We start from the raw sequence: 15,743 nt of genomic DNA, 5'->3' as shown, positions 1-15,743 counted from the left end.
GCTGGCGCCTTAGCCACTTGAACCACAGGCGCCGAGCCGGAACCTTTTTCACTTGGTCTCTCCTGCTCCGTTGAGACCCGGTCCCTTGTACATTGTGTCTCTGAAAAAATGCTGCGTGAATACACAAATGGAGCCGCAATGCCTTGTCCAGACAGCTCAGGAATGAAGAAAGGGATGTCCAGGAAAGAGGGGGGGATTTTCAGGGTCTGAGTGGTAGGATGGGACTGTGCCCTCTACACCCCCCTCTGAATACAGGTTCTAGGGCTGCTGGAAGATTAGCCACCAGACATGTAGGATCCTGGCACTGTGCCCAGCGTAGTAGGTGGTCACTCATTTGTAGCTTTTTGTTTTCAGAGACCAGGCCAGCACCTGTGATATGCCCTTATGTTAAGTGTCAGGACTAAGCATGCAGGCTGTAAATGAGATGGAGCTGAGATGAAGTTCTGGCTTGTGAGCCTCACTTTCCTCATCTGTAAAATGGGGATAATTACCATAGCTACCTCTCATAGCTATTAGGAGATCCAAAGAGATCATATAGGTAACTGCTTCACCCAGGATTAATTCTACCCCACCGAGATGGTTCTGAAAAGACCAGCCAAATCTGCAAGCATCCAAGGGGAAGATGGGGCAGGGATTAAAACCATAAGGAAACAGGTGAGAGAGTGTCATTCCCAGGCACAGTCATTTTCTGTCTAGAGCAGAGACTAATAATATGATAGCTGCTATTTATCGAGTACTTTCAATATGCCAAGAGTTGTTTACATACTCTTATCAGATCCTTATAGAACTCAAGAAACAGCTGTGATACCCCCCACATTTGCTGGATAAGACAATAGAGGTACAGAGGAATTAATTAATGATGGAACCGGGTAGCTTGTCTTTGGAGCTCACAGCAGCAGGGATCCCAGAGCCAGGTGCCCTGGGTCCCAGTTCCCAGCACTGGTAGCTCAGTTGCTGGTTGAGCTAGAGCAGACCTGCAGGCCCTCAAGCTGCTCAGCTGGCTTCTTGCCCACAGGGTGAACTGTGCAGATCTGCCTCAGGGCCAATGGGAAGCCAGAACAAACACAGGACAAACCCTGCCTGGTCAAGCCTGGCCACCCAGCAGGAGAGGAGGCGCCTGGACAATGGGCCCACGTGTGGGTTACCTCTGACCCCTGACCCCTCGTTCAGCACTGTCCTCTTGCCCCTGTAGGAGTTTCTCTGTGACCAGAAGTACAGTGATGAAGAGAACCTGCCAGAAAAGCTTGCAGCCTTCAAAGGTAAGCAAGGGCTGATGGTGCAGCCTTCAAGGGAGCTGGGCTAGCCCTTGCCCCCTTGCAGGCAGAGCTAGGCTGTGGCCCCATTCCATCCAGAATGCCCCTCTTCCTGGCAGGCGTGGAGATGGCCCCTCCACCTGCTTCTCTGCCATCACAGACCCCCTCGCCTCTGGCCCACAGGCCTAGCCCTGCCCTGTGCTCTCTTCACGGCTGCTGCAGGGCTGAGGCTGGCTCCTGTCCGCTGCTCAGCTGCTTGCTCTGGGCCCCTGCACACAATCAGCTCTTTGTGAACAGCCCTTGCCTCTCCCCCTCTGCAGCCAGTGTCGGGAGCCCCTGTGGAGAATGGACGTTTGTGTTGCCACAGAGGGGTGGGGGGCAGAGTTTCTGCCCATTGAGTCCCAACAGCATGGATGAAAAGAAAACAGGGCCTAGAAGCCTGTGCAGGGAGAGGGGCAGCATAAAGGTTTCTCTGTTCAAGACCCTGGCTCTTGGGTCCCAGCCAGTACCTCAAAAGGAGAGGAGCTGTGCCCATAAGGAGCACGGCAGACCCACCTTTCCTGCCGGGCTGCACTCAGGCAAGGGAGCCCTGGACTCCCTGGAGGACAGATGGTGAATGGCCTGGAGTGATGTCTCCCTCCCTAGACTGTAATGTGGGCATCCTCTCTGCTGCAAGGCCAAGAATCTGCCAACTGCTCCTAAAACTGCTTAAAGCCTAGTCCCTGGGCAGGACATGGATAGCCAGTGATATTAATAGCAGCTGGCATTTCATGGGCACTTCTCACAGCACAGGGAGCTCCTGAGTCACCCAGCTCACCAGGAGGTTAATAGTGTTGCTTAGTACTGTATAGATGAAGAAACTCAGGCTCCACTGGGGGAGATCATTGGAAGGGGACACACAGCTCACCTGGGACAGAGCTGGGACTTATCCCCATGTTAGTCTGGCTCCAAAGCCCCTGCTCTTAACCATTATGTTATGATGCTTTTTACATTAAGAAAAAAGAAGAGAGGCGGCACCTGTAGCTCAGTGGGTAGGGTGCCAGCCACATACACAGAGGCTGGCGGGTTCAAACCTAGCCCAGGCCAGCTAAACAACAATGACAACTATAACAAAAAATAGCCGGGCTTTGTGGCAGGCACCTGTAGTCCCAGCTACTTTGGAGGCTGAGGCAAGAGAATCGCTTAAGCCCAAGAGTTTGAGGTTACTGTGAGCTGTGATGCCGCAGCACTCTATGGAGGGCAACATAGTGAGAGTCTGTCTCAAAAAAAAAAAGAGGAGAAATAGAAAAAACACAGCTGTGTCCCTACTCTGTCCCAGCAGCGACAGGACATCCATCTGTTTATTCCTTTCTCTCTGCATCCAGTGAGCACTTTCACTGGTGACTCTGGGAGGAGGGACAGGATCTTGAGGCTCTAACATCCACTCTGATTGTGTTACCTGGGATGTAGGATTGGGTCTGTCGGGCCAGATTGGAACCACAAGGAGTTATGCTGGGAAGGGCCTCAAATCACTCACTCATTTGCTCTCCAGGTGAGCACTTGTAGGCCAGCCTGTTCCCCACCTGGGAGCACCAGGGTCAACACATAAGTCCCTGCACAGGGGTGTAAACAGAGAGCAGGGAAATACAAAGATCAAGGGTTGTGGTAGGTGCTTTGGTAAGAAATGGACCCTGGAGGGAGGACAGGGTGCTCAGTGGGTGGGAGGGTACACCTAAGGCATGAGGGAGGAGTCTTGAGAATACCAGGGGAACATTCCAGGCAGAGGGGCAGTGAGGTGGAGCAGGTGGGAGTGGACAGGAGAAACAAGGCTACCCAGGGACCTCAGCTTGCTCACACTGGCTGCTCTGCTGATGAAGGGCTGCCCTGCCAAGGCCACACGCTTCACTTGACCTACCGCCCTTGTCAGGAGATTACAAGCTTATTGCTCTGAGGACCCTCCCTCCCTGTTGGAGGTTTTCCTGGATTCCTTAATTCCTTTAACTCAGTCTGTACATGAGGTTTGGGGTGAGGGTCTGTGGCCAGGGCAGGCCCACAGGCATTTGTCCTGGCTTCAGAACTGTAGGGACTCCTGGCTCCCACTATAATTACCTAGGAGACTCTGAAAACACTCCATTCTTGCTGCCACCCTACTCTCCCCACACCCACTGGATTTGGATCTCCGGGCCCAGGAATCAGATCTAGCCAGTGTGCAGCCAGTTCAGATGCAGCTGGCTGGCACTGGTGGGGACCTGGGAGGAAGCAGCTGCCCTCCTCCCGAGAGGCAGATTGGCTCCCAGCCCACTTTCCCTCATGGCTCCTGCAGGAGAAATAGTCCAGGCAAGATGAGCTCTTTCTCCAGAGATTGTGGCTGAGATGACGAGGGCCTTGGGTCAAGAACTCCTGGCGGATGAGGCTGGTGGTGTGGGGTCCTGAGGACCTGGTCATTTGCCCTCAAGCAAGTCATTGGGTCCCTTAGCTATGGTTGTAAGCTAATGCCGGTTTTTGCCTATAATTTCCAGAAAAGTACATGGAGTTTGACCTGAACAATGAAGGCGAGATTGGTGAGTGAGGCCTTGCGTGTGGGGAAGAGGGTATTCAGTGGGTAGAAGATTTGAGGGTCCAGAGAGCCCCACTGACCCACCTGCGTGGGTGGAGCACGTGGGGTGGTCCGTTAAGAGTGATAAACACATACTACAGCTTTCCCCCTCTGCCTCTGCCCCTGCCCTGGCTCCCTGCCCACCTCTCAGCCTCCTGCCCAGGTGCTACAGGGACTCAGTGTAGAGGGTGCCATGCCCTGCCCAGTGCTAGAGACACTCCGGCTGCTTAGGCAGTTGACACCCTGCACAGGGGCTGGTGTTTCCTTGGTCCCCAAGCCTATCTTTCCATGATGTGGTTTCTGCAGTTGACAAAGTGCTTTCACATATGTTGATTCCTCCTGCAAAGGACTTTTAATCGTGTCCTGCTGTCCAGGCACTGGGAGTGACAGACACCCTGTCTGTGGCACTTACGTTCTGGTAGGCCATTGCTCAGTCTTACCAGCTATGACCTAGTCAAGGCCAGTTTGATGATCCCCATTTTACAGATGAGGAAACCAAGACTCAGAAAGATGAACTGACTTGCTTGAGCAGCTGGTCGTTATGTGGCAGGCCGGGCCCACCTGTTTCTGAAAGCGTTCTCCTCCTCTGCTTTACCGTATAGCTCTGGTGTTGTCGCTCCCACTAGCATTTCTACTTCTGTCTCCTCTATCCTCTCTCTTCTTTTGAAATTTTTTTTTTTTTGAGACAGTCTCACTATGTTGCCCTTGGTAGAGTGCTGTGGCATCACAGCTCACAGCAAGCTCAAACTCTTAGACTTAGGTCATTCTCTTCCCTCATCCTCCAAAGTAGTTGGGATTACTGGCACCCACCTCAAAGCCCAGCTATTTTTTGTTGTAATTGTCGTTTTTAGCTGGCCCAGGATGGGTTTGAACCTGCCAGCCTCAGTGTATGTGGCTGGCACCATAACCACTGTGCTATGGGTAATAAGCTGACCCTTTTGAACATTTTGATCACTTTTTCTTTTCTTTTCTTTTTTTTTTTTTTTTGAAACAGAGGTCGCCCTCAGTAGATTGCCATTGCACCATTAACTCACAGCAACCTCAAACTCTTGGGCTCAAGCAATTCTCTTACCTCAGCCTCCAAGTAGCTAGGACTACAGGCACCTGCCACAATGTCTAGCTGTTTTTAGAGGTGAGGTCTCACTCTGGCTCAGGCTAGTCGCAAACCTGTGAGCTCAGGCAATCTACCCGCCTCAGCCTCCCAGAGTGCTTAGGATTATAGGTGTGAGCCACCACGCCCAGCTGATTACTTTTTCTTTAGCAAAAAGATTTTTTGGTTTATCAAATTAATACTTTTTTTTTTTTTTGCAGTTTTTGGCCAGGGCTGGGTTTGAACCCACCACCTCCGGCATATGGGGCCAGTGCCTTACTCCTTTGAGCCACAGGCACCGCCCCAAATTAATACATTTCATCATAAAAAATGTTGGGAGACACAGCAAAGCACAAAGACAAAACAGAAATATGTCACACATAATCCCACCTCCCAGAAATAAGTGCTATAACCATTTTGGTTTATACTTTTTATTTTTTAAATTTTTCAAGACAGAATCTGTCACCAAGGCTAGAGTGCTGTACATCATCATAGCTCACAGCAACCTCAAACTCCTGCGCTCAAGTGATCCTTCCACCTTGGCCTCCCAAAGTGCTAGGATTACAGGCATAAGCCATTGTACCTAGCTGGCTGGTTATTTCGTTAGAGTTAAGGCTGAGGAATGAGATATTGTCGGTCAAAGGGTTTTGAAGCACCTTGCCAAACTGCCTCAGAAAGGTTTTGCCAACTTAGCGTCTGATGGCCATGTGTGGTACCCTCTTGCCCTTTCCTGGAAAAGCCTGCCCTGCTCTCTCTTAAATGCCTGGACATCCTGGCACCTTCAGGCCTGGCCCCAGTCCTGCCTGCCTTGCCTCTTGGGGGAGTGCTGGCCACAACACTGCCCACATCCCTGCAGACCCCACCCTGCTCCCACCATCTGCTCACCCATTGTTCACTCAAGAATAATCTGAAGGAAGTTGCCTCAGATCTTGGCAGTAGCTGGGAGGTTTAAGGCAGCAACCCCTTGGGGGTGTATTAACTTTTTGGTGCCTCCCTTGTTTTTCTTGAATTTTGTTCTTTTGTTGGTTTTCCTGCCCCACAGGATATTTCTGGCATGCTTTCCCTTCCAGCTGAGGCAAAGCCCTAGGACAGATGGGGGTGGGGTGGGGAGGGGCTGCTTGCCACCCAGCACCCAAGAGAGTGACTTTCAATGCCTGGGGTCAGACCAACTCCCTGACCCCAGCTTGCTGGGCAGTGATGCCTGAGGGCACACAGCTCCTCCTAACTGCTGACAACAGTAAGATAACAATAACTGTGAAGAACAAGCTGCCTTGCTGAGTGCCTGCTGTGTGGGGATCACATGTTGTCCCTGGAAAGAATCCCCTCAACCTGTTCCATCACTGGTGGGAGCAGGGGAAAGGGGCTATTTTTGTTTGTTTTGTTTTTGTTTTTTTGAGACAGTCTCAATCTGTTGCCCTTGGTAGAGTGCTGTGGCATCATAGCTTACAGCAACCTTAAACTCTTGGGCTCAAGTGATCTTCTTGCCTCAGCCTCCTAAGTAACTGGTCTCAAATTCCTGAGCTCAAACAATCCACCTGCCTTGGCCTCCCAGAGTGCTAGGATTACAGGTGTGAGCTACTGCACCCAACTGAGTTTGCCCCAGGTCCCACAGTAAGAGTAGCAAAACTCAGTTCCAATGCAGGTCTGTCTGACTCCATAACCCAGTCTGTAACCACTAGTCTCTATGTTCTTATGAGCTCAGGCATGATGGCTTATGGAGTGGTGCGGACTCCAGGGAGGGGATCTCCCGCCAAGCCTGCAGCATAGGATGCCAGAGTGGAATGGTCCCTGCTCGGGCAGCCTGTCTCCACCTAACAGATCTGCTTTCCATCTGGCAGACCTGATGTCTTTAAAGAGGATGATGGAGAAGCTTGGTGTCCCCAAGACCCACCTAGAGATGAAGAAAATGATTTCAGAGGTGACAGGTGGGGTCAGCGACACCATTTCCTACCGAGACTTTGTGAATATGATGCTGGGGAAACGGTCGGCCGTCCTCAAGCTGTGAGTATCTCCTCACCTCTCCTGGGGCCTCTGAAGGCAAAGTTATTCTGTGCAGAGGGGACCTGAGCCCTTCCCCAGCCAGGTAATGTATGTGACCTGCTGGGCAAGGTACTTAATTTTCCCAAACTTTATCTGTCAAATGGTCGTGTTATTAATCATAAGACATACTTGTAGGGGAAATTAGCCTGTAACAGAGCATCTGGCAGAATCAGTGCTAGGTAGTAACTCTGAAGATGATGATGGTGATAAAGCTGTCAAAACTTCCTGAGCCTCAGGTTTCTCCATCACCCCCATAGGTTGTTGTGAGCAGAAAATGGAGTCAAAATTGGTTCTAAAGGGAAGCAAAATTTCAATCTTGATGTTGTTACTTGCTACTGAAATGAACCTGGGCAAGCTCCCTTTCGTCTGCAAGCCTCAGTTTCTCATCTGTGAAATAGGGATGCTCACACACGTCTTCTGTGAAGTGTTGTCCTGAGGCTTAATGAGATGACATGCCTAAGGATTCCAGCCCAGTGTCTGGTGCTTCCCCACTCAAAAGTACTAAGGTGAAATATACCCGTCTCATTTTATGAAGGAGTTTGTTCAAGCCCATGGAAACTGAGTAACCAGGTCACAAGCTCAGGGTTCACTCTGGCCAGAGGTTTTAGTGTCCCCAGTTGCAGATGGAAATGCTGAGAGTCAGAGAGGTTGAGTGTCTTGCTTGAGTCAGCCAGCTGGGCAATAGCAGAGCAGGCGTTCGAACCCAGGCTGTTCCTCCCAGAGGTTATTCTCTCAGCCCCTGCCCTCTGCTCCTCAGGCTCTCTTCTCAGCGTGGGAAGGAGGTCTGAAGGAGCCCTGAGCAGAGCCATGGCCCAGCCTCACTCAGCCTCCTCTAGGCAGCATGGTTAGGGAAAGGCACGGCCTCAGAGTCAGAGGCCTGGAGTCTTGGTCCGCCTTTGCCTTGGACGGCCTGTGTGGTTCTGAGGAGTCACTGCCACTATAAGCCTCAGTTTCTCCTCTGTAAAATGGGACTAGCAGGCCCTTTCCCAAGACTGATATCTTGTGCAGAACAGATTTGAGGACCTTGCTGGACATAAAGGCTGGGGGTGATCTTGCCCTGGATGAGGGGAGTCCTAATCCTGTTTTCTTTTTTCTTCTATCTCCAAACCAGAGTCATGATGTTTGAAGGAAAAGCCAACGAGAGCAGCCCCAAGCCAGTTGGCCCCCCTCCAGAGAGAGACATTGCTAGCCTGCCCTGAGGACCCTGTCTGGACCCCACCCCGCCTTCCCACCCCTGCTCCTCCCTGCGACTCTTGACTCACTGTGATCTGTCTTGTTTGTTTGGTGTCTGTGTGTTTGAATTTTCAGCAATATCCTTGTAAAGCACATATATCTGCCTTAAAGGGGCTCTGGGCTGGAGAACCCTGAGCCCTGGGTCCCCTCCCTCTTCCCTCTTTCTTGCCTCCCTGTGCAGAGGGGCTGATCTCAAACCAAAAACTTGGAGGGGGCAGGGCCAGGGCAGGGAGGCTGGAAGCCTATTTTCCCCACACTTATCTATCCTTCCAGAAGGTCCCTGAGCTAAGTTCAGACTTTGGCCCTGGTGAGGACCCCAGCCCACTTTCAGAAGACCCTGGGATAGGGAAAGACTGCAGGGCCTTGTTAGGGTCTCCTCAGACCCATGGTTCCAGCACTCTGGGTTTGTCCAGGGTGTGGCCACTCAGCGCCCAGTGCCGTGGCTGGTAGCCCCCAGGCCACGTCTTTTCTCATCCTCAGCACTGTGACCGAAAGTGGGAAGGAAAAAAGCTTGGCAATTTGAGCCTTTCAAGAAGGTACCAGAAGGAACCCTTTGGTCTTGCTTCCTTTCCTCACTTTTATGGGCAGCTCAGAGGGAAGAAAGGTGCAGCCCTATAGTCCCTTGCTGGGGCAGCAAAGGGCTTTGGAGATAGAGATGAGGCAGGGGCCTTGGGGGAAGGTTCAACTCAGTGCCGTCCTGGCACCAGGACGGGAGAATGAGGAGTAAAACATACCTGCTCAAAGTCAGCACCACTGTTCAGCCAAGAGCTGAGAAAGAGGTTGCTCTTCTCATCTCAGTCGGCTTGACGTCACTTCCCTCATTTGCTTTCCTACCCTCCTCCCAGCATTCATCCACTTATTCATTCACTCATTCATTGAACAGATATTTATTGACCACCTATCATAAGCTTCAAGTCCCCCACACTGTCCAGATATGTGCTGTGTCTACTGTCTCTCTTCCCAAATTGCTCAAAACCTTGAGCTTGGAAATTGGATTGGGGTCACCCATGTCCTTTCTTATGGACTCGCAAGATTTTAGAGTGCTGATCACCCCTGTAGGTTAGCTGGGCCAATCCTCTCACTTGACAGGTGAGGAAACTGCAGTAACCCGCAGGGATTAAATGCCATGCCCAAGGAAGAGTCTGGACTGAAGCCCAGGTGTTCAAGTGCCCTGCGCACACCTCATCTGAGTTGCCTGGTCAGGAACGAAAATGGGTGGGTGGGAAGAAGCCTGAGCAAGGCTTCCCTCACTCTGAAGGGTCTGGGTGAAGGCTAGGTTGCCTCCTACAGTTGTGCCTCTCCTACGGCTTCATGGTGGAGCCTCAGCTGCCTCTCAGAACACATGCAGGAAGATGGCCCCATCTTTGTTGAACAGGGAGTTCAGCCTGGCCCCCACTTGTGTTCTAGAGTCTCTTACCCTGCCTTCTCAGGACTTAGATACACTTACTCACTGAACATACTTGTTAAGCACCTGCCATGGTCCAAGAGTTAAGAACCAAAAGTGAAATGGACTCATGGAATTTAGATTCTAGAAGGAAAGTCAGAGCCAGACAATGACAAGGTGAATGTTAGGGAAGGGGAAGGGTGTGGGGTGACTGCCACATCCCTACTATCTTGGGGAGCATAGCTGGGCCCCAGACAGGGTAAGAGTCTTGGAGGAACTTTTGCAAAACCTTAAGTGGAAAGGACTGGGGGCAGTTTGCACCAGTGTGGGTTCCCTGTGGCTTCTCAGGGTTCTAGGATGGAGGTGCTGCCTCTACACCAGCTTGAGGGAGAAAAGCAGGTGGGGCTGAGGAAATGGCCAGGTTGGGTTAATCCACTGGTTTCAACCAGTTCAGGAGCAAGATTATTTGGCTATGACTGGCTGATCTTCAGCTTAAGGATCTGCTTCAAATGCACAGGCCTAGTTGAAGTTTAAACCTCAGCATAACATTCCTCCCTATAAATGTAAAATCCTACTCCCAACCCTTTTTTTCTCCTGAGATCAATAGATTAGCAGCTGCCTGTCGCCACCCCTTCCCACTGTGTCCCCTCTTTGGGACAGGCTGGGACCTCTGAGGAAGCTAAAGCCTTTCTTGATGACTTAGATTCAATGTCCCTGTTCATTTTTTGAGACACAATCTCACTATGTTGCCCTCAGTAGAGGCTGTGGTGTCAGCTCACAGCAAGTTCATACTCTTGGGTTTAAGCGATTCTCTTGCCTCAGCCTCCTAAGTAGCTGGGACTACAGGCGCCTGCCCCAACACCCAGCTATTTTTTTTTTTTGTTGCTGTATTTGTCATTGTTTGGCAGACACCAGGCCAGGTGTATGTAGCTGGTGCTCTAGCCTCTGAGCTACAGGTGCCACCAATGTCCCTGTTTTTTACTAAGAGAGGAAGGCATACCCAAGCAGGTTTATTTTAGTGGTTTTCACAGTTTACAAGGCTGCAGAAAGCCTAAGCCTCCTGGGAGGAGAGCAAGGGGGTGTGTCTCCAGGCTCTGGGAAGGCAGGAAAGAGGATTCTGTCACAGATTGGGGTGGTGTCCTGGGAACTCCCACCAGTCCCTTTACTGTTTCTTGGAACTCCTGGAGGGAGAGGGACATCTGCATGTATTTCAGGTTATTGCTTTTGGCTTATGACTCTTACTTCCCTGGTTAGGGAGTTAACTTCTTGGGACTTCAACTGTCTTGTTTCTGAGAGACCAAATCTAATGTAACCAGTAAGGTGGGCCTGCCAAGTATGGCTCTGTTCCTCACTCAAAAGCGCTGTGCAAATTCAGGTGTATGAGGTATGTTTGTGTGTGTGCACGTGTGTGTGTAGGGGGTGGGATATCATCTGTACAGAAATAAACTGAGTAAACTTACCAGTGTCTTTTGTGGTGTATTTTGAGGATTGCTCTGGGCTGAGCAGATAAGAGATGTGCTAGTTAATGTTTTAACTGGAACGAGTGAGTCCCGTGTATTGGGTCTGAAGCAGCAGAACTTCATCGACTCGCAGCAACCCCACAAGAGGGGTTCAATTATGCTGAGCCGTTTCACGGCTGAGAAGCCGGCTTGGCTTACCAAACATTAAATAGAATCTGCCCTCCTGGAGCCAACCCAGGGTAAGAACTTTTGTCCTAGAACCTTGATGACATCATCCACTACAGAAATGTCTTCTCCGTGGGACTGTGTAATATCATCAGTCAGCATTATCCAGACAACCTGAATTCTAATCCTGCTTCTACTACTTTCTGCCTGTGGGCCAGTGGAGAATCTTCTCAACTTCTCCGCTTCCTTTGCCGTATGAATTAAATGTTAGTGGGAAACCTCCGGTGACCTGAACGTCTTGAAGATTACAGAGTATCACACATCTAAAGGGTTTTGCGCAGAACCTGGCACAAATTTTTTTGTGACCAGAGAAGGGTAAGGCTCTCGCTCTGGAAATGATTACCTTGAAAGGACCTAACAAAGCCGTTCTCTGGAGCCCCATAACCTTCCTTTCCAGCCTTGGTCCTTAGACACTGAAGGGTCTTCCGTGGCGAGCCCCGCCCCTGCCGGACCGCTCTCTCAAAAGCTGCTGCTGGAAACGTTTGTCAAGTTTCTAACTTATCCAAATCGGAAGCTACTAGTAGCCACCTACCTCTAAGAGTTACTGTGAGGCTTCACGCCAACCAAAAGCGCGAAGCATTTTAGCTATCGCCTCCCAAGAACGAAAGGCAAGCCCAGCAAGCCAGCTCCAGATGCAAACGTGGGGCGGAGCTAGGAATATCCAGGGCGCAAGAGCGCCGACTCTACAGCCACGCCCTTACACCCTGAGCTGGCTAATGGGGAGCGGCGGCTGGAGAGCGCGCGACTTCAAAGGCTCCGGCGGAGTCCCAGGACGGCGCTGCGGAGGTGAGCTTGACGTCACCAAAGCGCGCCGGCACCCATCGCGCGCCGGAAATGCGCGACCCACGCGCGCCGCTGGCGCTGAGGGAAGGAAGTTGACTTCTGAACTGCCTGGGCTCTGTGTGCAAGGCCGCAGGCGGTGGCAGCGGTGTCTAAGACAAACCGTTGGAGGCGCGATGGGAGACGAGATGGATGCCATGATCCCCGAGCGTGAGATGAAGGTCAGAGACTTCTAGGGACCTGCCTCCCTTCCTTAGTTCTGATGTTCCCTTTGAAGGGTGAAGCGCTGTGCCAGCTGCCCCGCCTCCTGTTTAAACAGTTTACCGCGTTGAGAGTTCTCACCAGTGCGCCCTGGAGCACTCTGTCGCGCAGCCAGCATGACAGACCTAGTGAATTCAATTTCCCTGTCCTTTCAAGGTCTTGAGCACGCCTCCTCAGTTAAAGCTAGGGGCTTTCATGTGGGGGCTGGAGCTTCAGTAAAACTGCTGTTTATTGAGCTTTACTTCTTGTCAGGCACTGTGGTAGTCATCACGCAACCCCGAGAAGTAGACGTTAATGTAAAGAAGCAAATCGAGGCCTAGAAAGTAATTTACCTAAGTCACATTGACAAGGGGCCTTGAAAGCCAGCTCAGTTCAAATCCTCTGTTCTTTACTTTCCTTGTACTACTTTTGTCAGATAGTTCAGTCTTGCCTAAGGTAAGGCCAGAGAAGATCATCCATCCTATAAAACCTTTAGTTAATTGGAGTAAGAAGACTATTTTGGCACCGGTATCACCCTGTAAAGTCAGGAACCTAAAAAAGGGTCAAACGGCCCAAATGATGGTAATGTGGGGGCGCCCTGGAGATAACTCACAGAATGGTGTGCTTAATAGTTCGTACATGTGTTCTAACAGTATGAGGGTACAGAGAATGAACTACATTTATTTTAAAAAGCTAAAAGGAAGTACGTTACAGGAAGATTTGAGGCATTTGTGTAAACAACAGATCTCTAAAATGCATTTTTGGGATAGTAATCCATATCATATTTAAAATAGCGATTCTTTTTTCTTTTTTGAGAATCACTGACAGTAGTGAGCCACCTGATGGGGGTGTGTCATTCTTTAGATATGCTGGGGCATAAGAAACAGGAACTACAGATGCAGAATATGGTACTCCCTTTGAGTTATTGACTGTAACAGGGGAGCTGTTCTGTGCGTCTTCATCCCACTGGCCCTCTCCACCCATGTGACCAAGACTCACGTGGGATTTTGGGATTGTCAGGATGAAGAGTACAAAAAAGACTGCAATTTTTATTGTGTTCCTATGTGAAACCGTAGTATAGTTTCATATGGAAAGCTGTGTGAATTTTTACTCGCTATAACTGGTAGGAACCAAGAGTATTTCAGTTGATGTTTTAAAAAATATGTATTAGGGCCAGGTGCCGTGGCTCATGCCTATAATCCTAGCACTCAGGGAGGCTGAGGTCGGTGTTTTGCCTGAGCTCACAGGTTCAAGACAAGCCTGAACTAGAAAAAGACCCTGTTTCTAAAAATAGAGAGTTGTGCACCTGGGCGTTATGGCAGGTGCCTGTAGTCCCAGCTACTTGGAAGGCTGAGGCAAGAGAATCACTTGAGCCTAAGAGTTTGAGGTTGCTGTGAGCTATGACGCTACAGCATTCTACTGAGGGCGAAAAAGTGAAACTCTGTCTCAACAAAAAAAAAGAAAAGAAAATTTGTATTAAACCACAAATCCAACAAAATTACCATGCATGTGTATTAGGGATTCCGTAAGAAAGACATCATAAGAATCTAATGTACAAAAATAAAGACTGAGAAAAGCTGTAGGCTTGGCACCTGTGGCTCAAGTGGCTAAGGCGCCAGCCACATACACCTAAGGTGGTGGGTTCTAATCCAGCCCAGGCCTGCCAAACAACGACAGCTGCAACCAAGTGGGGCGTTGTGGCGGGCGCCTGTGGTCCCAGCTACTTGGGAGGCTGAGGCAGGAGACTTGCTTGAGCCTAGGAATTGAAGATTGCTGTGAGCTATGATGCCATGTCACTCTACCCAGGGAGACAACTTGAGGCTCTGTCAAAAAAAAAAAAAAAAGAAAGAAAGAAAAGCTGTAACAACTTTTGAAATTTAAGTTTTATGCTGGGTCATAAGACAATACACACTATGAAATAAGACAAGATTATAAACAATAAAGTGCGGTTTTGTGGCAATTCAGATAATAAATATTATACTAGGAATTCAGAAAAAGAAATGATCAGTGTAAGCTGGATTAGTCAAGGCTTCATGGAAGATTTTCCCCCCATTTATTTCATTCAACAAATACTAAGCATTACAATAGGCGCTGTGATAAGTATAAGGAATTTTTTTTTTTAAGACAGTTTCAGTTTGTCACCCTCGGTAGAGTGCCATAGTGTCACAACTCACAGCAACCTCAAATTCTGGGCTTAAGTAATTCTCTTGCCTCAGCCTCCCAAATAGCTGGGACTACAGGTGCCTGTCACAACACCTGGCTGTTTTTAAGAGATGGGGTCTTGCTGTGGCTTGGGTTGGTCTCCAACTCATGAGCTCAGGCAATCCACCCACCTCAGCCTCTGAAGTGTTAGGATTATAGGCATGAGTCACCTCGCCTGGCCAAGTATAAGGAATTTAAAGACAATTGAGATAGTTGTCAGCCTCAGTGTAACACATATTTTTGGCTGCATTGAAATTGGGTCTGCTGGACTATAACAATAGACATGAGTTAATTTCCTATTTTTCCTGAATTGGTCTTGTTTTGATTCCTTACAATAATAGGATTTTCAGTTTAGAGCACTAAAGAAGGTGAGAATCTTTGATTCCCCTGAGGAGCTGCCCAAGGAACGCTCAAGTCTGCTTGCTGTGTCCAACAAGTATGGTCTGGTCTTTGCTGGTGGAGTCAGTGGACTGCAGATTTTTCCTACTAAAAATCTTCTTATTCAAAATAAACCTGGAGATGACCCGAATAAAATAGGTAAATTTGTTGCTTTATGTTGCATAGTAGCTAGAGGGGATACAGTGGCATGCTAATATGTTTCCTTCTCAACAAATCTCTCTGCTAATAAATTTAGCACTGCTACTTATTAGTTTTAAAGTTGACTCCTAAAAAGATAGTTCTAGTTAGAATGCTGGAAGCCTTTCTAGGTTTTCTCTTTGGTTCTTTGTTTCTCTTTCAGTAAGTTGTTCCTCTAAGCTCAGAGGGAAGAACCTGCCATTATACTATGCTATTATTTTTGCTCAGTTGAACTTGATCTCTGGCTCTGTAAGAAAAGGTTCTTGTTGCATGGGTTTTTAGTTGGCATAACAGGACCACTCAGACATGTGAGAATGTCTGCTATTTAGAGCAAGAGTCCTCAAACTTTTTAAACAGGGGGCCAGTTCACTGTCCCTCAGACCGTTGGAGGGCTGGACTGCGGGCTTGGGATGAGTTGGCTGCTAAGCAGGACAGGCAGCAGTGGCAAAAACACCTGGCGGGCTGGATAAAAGTCCTTGGTGGGCTACATGTGGTCCACAGGCTGTAGTTTGAGGACCCCTGATTTAGAGCAATGTTTTTCAACCTTTTTATCTCATGACGTACTTGAACCTACAGGCAAACTTTCACAGCACACTTAAATTATGTTGAGTAAAAAAAAAGAATATACTTATTGCACTTTGAGCTTCTTTTGAAAATTAAGTAGCGATTTTTTTTTTTTTTTTTT

The 15,743-nt window shown here is 49.3% G+C and overlaps 2 protein-coding genes across 2 annotated transcripts in view; both read left to right on the top strand.

Annotated features, from left to right (window-relative positions):
- The window catches only part of AIF1L (allograft inflammatory factor 1 like), a 16,710-nt gene extending 8,553 nt beyond the window's left edge, over window positions 1–8,157 (top strand). The window contains exons 3-6 of the mRNA XM_003794889.2: window positions 1,193–1,259; window positions 3,752–3,793; window positions 6,757–6,919; window positions 8,070–8,157. Of these exons, the coding sequence (XP_003794937.1) occupies window positions 1,193–1,259; window positions 3,752–3,793; window positions 6,757–6,919; window positions 8,070–8,157 (360 nt within the window). The remainder of the gene's footprint in view (window positions 1–1,192; window positions 1,260–3,751; window positions 3,794–6,756; window positions 6,920–8,069) is intronic.
- Window positions 8,158–12,084: 3,927 nt separating this feature from the next.
- LOC111726934 (nuclear pore complex protein Nup214-like) overlaps window positions 12,085–15,743 on the top strand; it is a 5,706-nt gene continuing 2,047 nt past the window's right edge. Inside the window, exons 1-2 of the mRNA XM_023516098.1 lie at window positions 12,085–12,261; window positions 14,824–15,019. Of these exons, the coding sequence (XP_023371866.1) occupies window positions 12,217–12,261; window positions 14,824–15,019 (241 nt within the window). The 5' untranslated portion in view covers window positions 12,085–12,216. The remainder of the gene's footprint in view (window positions 12,262–14,823; window positions 15,020–15,743) is intronic.

Source organism: Otolemur garnettii, unplaced genomic scaffold, assembly GCF_000181295.1.
Source record: "Otolemur garnettii isolate 467f Iridium unplaced genomic scaffold, OtoGar3 scaffold00087, whole genome shotgun sequence".
NCBI lineage: Eukaryota > Metazoa > Chordata > Mammalia > Primates > Galagidae > Otolemur > Otolemur garnettii.
This window is presented reverse-complemented; position numbering and strand designations above follow the sequence as displayed.